General features: G+C 45.2%; 1 protein-coding gene across 1 annotated transcript; it reads left to right on the top strand.

Annotated features, from left to right (window-relative positions):
- Window positions 1–3350: 3350 nt before the first annotated feature.
- LOC308514494 (putative MAGE domain-containing protein MAGEA13P) lies at window positions 3351–4553 on the top strand (the record flags this gene model as incomplete). Its single annotated transcript, XM_081084657.1, has 1 exon — window positions 3351–4553. One exon carries the CDS (start codon window positions 3351–3353, stop codon window positions 4473–4475), a length of 1125 nt encoding a protein of 374 aa, XP_080940783.1. The 3' UTR covers window positions 4476–4553.
- Between the last annotated feature and the right edge of the window lie 845 nt (window positions 4554–5398).

The following is a 5398-nucleotide window of genomic DNA, read 5'->3' as shown; positions in this document are numbered from 1 at the left end:
GAAAGATGCAAACAAAACAAAATGAAACAAAACAAGATTGAGTTTCTGTCACTTGTTCATGTACAGGTCACCTTCTCTAAGCATAGGTACTTGCTGACATCATGATGGCTCAGTTTCATTGTTGCTCAGAATAAAGCAGGGCTTGCTAGAATGGTATATGGGGAAGTGTAGCAACAGCATGCTGGGATCCAGGAGCTGATGAGATTGAGGTTTCCCAAGGAAAGCGCACTACAAACCACCCCAATTTCTTTGTTCTATATTTGGTTCTCACTAAGAAGAGAAAAAAAAAATAGTTTATGCAAAGTAGAGATGAATTTTTAGAAAGCATCTCCCAGGCCTTGATGAAACCTATACTGAGCTCTCTTCCCTGTTGCCAAAGGTATAGATGAGGCACAAGCCTGGCCTGCAGGATGGGGCCGAAACCGGCTCTCTGACATCCCCCGAGGGGTCCTGGATTGCAAGAGGGCATAGGCCAGGCTGAGGGACCCCACCAGTGCACAATTGGGGCTGGGGAGAGATGCAGGAGGTTGGCCAGCCAGGGAGGGACCACAGGAGGGCTCCAGGGCATGTGCGGCCCAGCTCGCTCAGTCCCAATTGGCCGGACCCCAGCAGCAAGCTAACCTACTGGTCGGAGCGTCTGCCCCGTGGTGGTCAGTGCACGTCATAGTGAGCGGTTGAGTGGCCTTAGCATATCATTAGCATATAATGCTTTGGTTGATTGAATGGATGACCATCGATGACTGGACACTTAGCATATTAGGCTTTTATTATATAGGATAAGTTTTAGTAAAAAAGAATGAGGAACTTCCTGACTTTGGGACACAGAAGTTTCTTGCTCCTGAGAGATTTATGTCTTCCTTTCTTCCTGCCCAGGAGTGGTTCTGTTATAGGCACTTAGGCAGACATGAGCAGAGAAAGCAAGGGAGATGGGCTAGGTACAGAAACTCACCAGGGCAGAAAGCCCCAGATGTCTAGAAGGGGCAAAACTGAGAGAACAAGGACCTCACCCCCAGGGTAACCTGTCCTCCCCTAGCATATGACTGGTCATGTGGCTTAGACTTCCTGACTTTTTCTTCCCTAAAGATAACATCTGGGCCTCAGTTGTATTTCAGCTCCAGGAGCAGAAAAGCAGCAAAACCAGACAAGTGACACTATGGCTGCCTCAGGATGAGCTGCTTTGACTAATGACCCTCTGCCCTGGCACTGATCAATCAGTGGAGACCAGGACCCTGAAAGAGCACACCTGGAAATTTGATAAATATTCTATTAAGACCCTCCCCTGAGAACTCCCCTAGGATTTCCACCTGCAAGAGGGAGAGAGATACTCAGAATGAAAGACCTAGTACACACTCTCCCCCAGGGGAGCACGCCCATGCCATTCCCTTCCTCCTTCTTCCCTATAAGGGTCCCCATGAGACTTGCAACCAGGGGAGCAGCGGGCAGTGGCAGCTCATTCCAGGCTAACCCCCTGAACCTGTCTCCAAGGCCCCCTTTTCTCTGACTTCCCAGTGAGCCAAAGCAGCCCAGCCTGGGCTCTCCTGTAGCTTTTTCTATGCCCCTCCTTCCTTCTCTGTCATAAGTATATTTCTGTTGCAGCCAATAAATTCTTACTTTCCTACACTTTATCCCTTGATTTAAATTTTTCCTTCAAGAAGACAAGGACCAAGGTCTAGTCACCTTGCCAGTAACGGTAGTGTCTCCCATAATTTCCAAGCCAGAAATCGGAGAGTCTTCCTCATCCCTTCTTTCTCTTTCAGCATTCTCATTCAGCAAGCACCACCTTTTTCATTTATATCTTCTAAATAAGTCATGAATCTGCCCCTGTCTTTGTTCACTGTCCTGGAGCACTCTGGCAGTGGTCTTCTGACCCACTTTCCTCCTCCATGGTCATCTTCCTCACATCCCAGAGTCGTCTTTCTAAAGTGTAATTATGGTCATGCTGCTTCCTTGAGGCTCCCCATTACTTAGAGGATAAAGGCCAAGCCCTCAGCATGGTGTATGATGCAGCATAACCTGCATCACGGTAGCCCTGCTTCCACAGCATAGGGACAACTTGTCCTCTCTGTAATGCCTTCTAGCACCCTAAAATTCTCCAGTGTGGGAGTCTCCCTTCCTCAGGACGGTTCCATTGCTACACTGTTCCCTCACTGGGCTGCCAGTCCTTCTTAATAGCATGTGCACACCACAGTCACTGTATTTGCTCAGATTTGTGAGAGGCCTAGTGGGTAGTGATTAGAGCCAAGGTACCTGAATTAGAATCCCAGCTCTGCTACCCACACTCACTCTTTGTGTGACCTTGGGCAAATTGCCTATAGCTCTCATCTATGGAGTCAGAATAATTAGAACAGAACCTCACTCACAAAATGCTGGGCTGTGTGTTGAGGTAGCCAATAAATACTTGTTGAATGGCTGAAATGGGGATGCAGGTGGCATGGAAAAACAAACCAAAACCAAAACAAACAAAAACACAAGAGATAGAAAGGGTGGAAGCAGGCAAGAGCCTGGATGACTTTTAGCATGCCACACTTACTGCTACCAAAGCAGCTGTTGGTTTCCTACTTTAATAGAAAATAGAATACTTTCCTATTGTATTATTCTATTGTTTCCTATGCTATCCAGTTTCCACTGTTGGCATGTGGGTTCTGAGAACTTGGTAATGCTCGCTAACTTTTGCACTCATTTTATGCATTCATTCATTCATTCGGTCCCTGCATTCACTCATACGAGATCTACCAAGTGTGACTGTAGGGTAGGCAGTGTTCTGGGAGCTGGAGGTCCCTATTTGGTTGGTTGAAAAGAAGAAAGGCAAGCTGCTTCAAAACTCTTTTGACTTCATAATTTTGCTTGTGGATAAACCTGCAGCACCAGGAAGGCTTTACTTAGAAAATAGGAGATCAATTTGCTTCCTGTAACCCAACCTCAGTTCCCAAGAAGACCTTAATCAGTCTGCTTATGGGTTGAGAGGATTAGTATTTTATCTATTTAATGCTTTAAAAAATTGCATAAATTGGGCTGATCTTTTTAAAATTAGGCAAGTAGTAGAACAGAGCAGAACAGAACAGAATGAGCCCTAGCCTGTTCTGAGCCTGCTTTCAGTCTGGGGATCCTTGGAGGTACTGTTTTCCGACTTTGACTTTTGGAGTTCCAGGGAGATAAGGCTTCAACTGAGATAACCAGAATCAGATCAGAGAGGTGAGGAGTCCCAGACTCTGCCAGTCATCAAGGAGCCTGAAGAAAGTGAAGCTTAGTGGCAGAGTTGTAACGTCAGATCAGCAGAGGAAAGAGTCCCAGGTGCTGCCAAGCGTTAAGGTCTGTGGGTCCCAATTGGCCAGCTGTCCCCAACACAAGTCATGCCTCACAGTCGGAATAGTGAGAGCTGCAACCTTAAGGAAGACCTTCAGGCCCCAAGAGAGGCACAGGGCCTGGTAGGTTTACAGGTTCCCATAGTTGAAGAGGAAGAAGCCACCAGTACCAACACCTCATTCTCCTCTCTCTCTCCTTTGACCCCTGGCACTCCAGAGGATTTGCCTGCCACTGGGATACTTAGTCTTTTTCAGATAACCTACTCCTCCTCCACTGCCAACACAGTCACTCTATCAAGCCACCAAGAAGAGGACCCAAGTACCTTGCAGACTCCACCAAATCCTGAGTCCTTGTTCACTGAAGTGCTAAAAAATACGATGTATGACTTGGTGCGGTACCTGATTATCAAGTATGCCACAAAGGAGCCCATCACAAAGGCAGAAATGCTAGAGAGTGTCATCAGAGAGCACAAGGATCACTTCCCTGTGATCTTCAGGAGAGCCTGTGAGTGCATGGAGATTGTCTTTGGCATTGACGTGAAGGAAGTGGGCCCCACCAGCCATTCCTACATGCTCATTAAATTATTAGACCTCACCGACGATGGGATGCTGAGTGATGTCCAGGGCACGCCCAAGGCTGGCCTCCTGGTATTCATCTTGGGCATAATCTTCATGCACAGACACCGTGCCTCAGAAGAGAGAATCTGGGAAGTGCTGAATATGATTGGGTTGCATGCTGGGAAGAATAATTTCATCTATGGGGAGCCCAGGAAGCTCATCACTGAAGATCTAGTGCAGGAAAAGTACTTGGAATACCAGCAGGTGCCCAATAGTGATCCTCCATGCCATGAGTTCCTGTGGGGTCCAAGAGCCCATGCTGAAACCACCAAGATGAAAGTCCTGACATTTTTCACTAGGGTCACTGGGAATGACCCCACTGCTCTCCCACACTTGTATGAGGATGCACTGAGAGATGAAAGAGAGAAAGCCCAGGCTGAAGTTTCCTCAGATGATACTATTGCCACAGACGATGGAAGTCCAAGCGTCCTGTCCAGCAGCTTCTCCGGCCCTGAGGGAAGTCTGAAGCTCACCATTCTTCACTCTCCATTTGAACACAGCAGCCAGAGTTCTAAGCAGCGGAGGACCGGGGTGGATACGGAGGGAACACCTTAGTGCTCCTGTTCTATATAGGTGATTCGGAGATTTTATCTTTTTCTGTTTAAATTGTTTTTCCTCGTAATAAAAAGTTTAACTAGCAAAAAAAAATAAAAATAAAATAAAAAAATAAAAAAATTAGGCTAGTAGTTTATACTCCTTTACATTATAATAGAGTAGTTTATGTGCTCTAAACTTGAATATAGGTAACAGTTTAAATTCAATCATGACAACATACTTTCTATATTTTAGTTTGTTGGTAATAAATATTTAACTTAAACGTTATTTTTGTTTAAAATATTTTTATTTTAAAAGGGCATATAGAGGAAAAATTTTACTTCTCTAAAGAGAGCAACTGTTAGTATAAAACAATACTCTCACCAATGAACAAGACTCAAAAATGTATCAGGGACTTACTTACACCTAGTATTTAAAATTCTATGCCTAAAGTATCAAGATTATTACCAAGAATAATCATATAGCCCTGGCTGGGTGGCAAGCTGGTTTTAGTATTGTCCCATGTACCAAAAGGTTGCAGGTTTGATCCCTGGTTGGTATGCGTATGGGAGACAACTGATGCATGTTTCTCACGTCAATGTTTCTCTCTCTCCCCCCTCTTCTCTCTCTAAAGTCAATAATCATATCCTCAGGTAAGGATAAAATAATAATAATAATAATAATAATAACCAGGTAATTTATGAGATTCTTTAAAAAAAATTATCTTATATATCCACCATCCCCTCCATATGAATCTCCATGATACACACTTTCCCCATAGCCACCTCTTCCCTCACAATCCCTCCTTCTGCTATACCCCCCATCTCCCCATCCTTGGAAATCCGTTGTTTGCCATTATGCTCCTCCACCTCTCCATAACTTCCAAGTCACTCTTCTTCTCCTTCCATCCACGCCTCCACCACCACAAACAAGCAATCCCCACT

The sequence above is a fragment of the Myotis nattereri genome, assembly GCF_964212035.1.
Source record: "Myotis nattereri genome assembly, chromosome: 2".
In the NCBI taxonomy this organism is placed as follows: Eukaryota; Metazoa; Chordata; class Mammalia; order Chiroptera; family Vespertilionidae; genus Myotis; species Myotis nattereri.
Note: the sequence above shows the minus strand (reverse complement) of the source record. Positions and strands in the feature narration are given on the sequence as shown.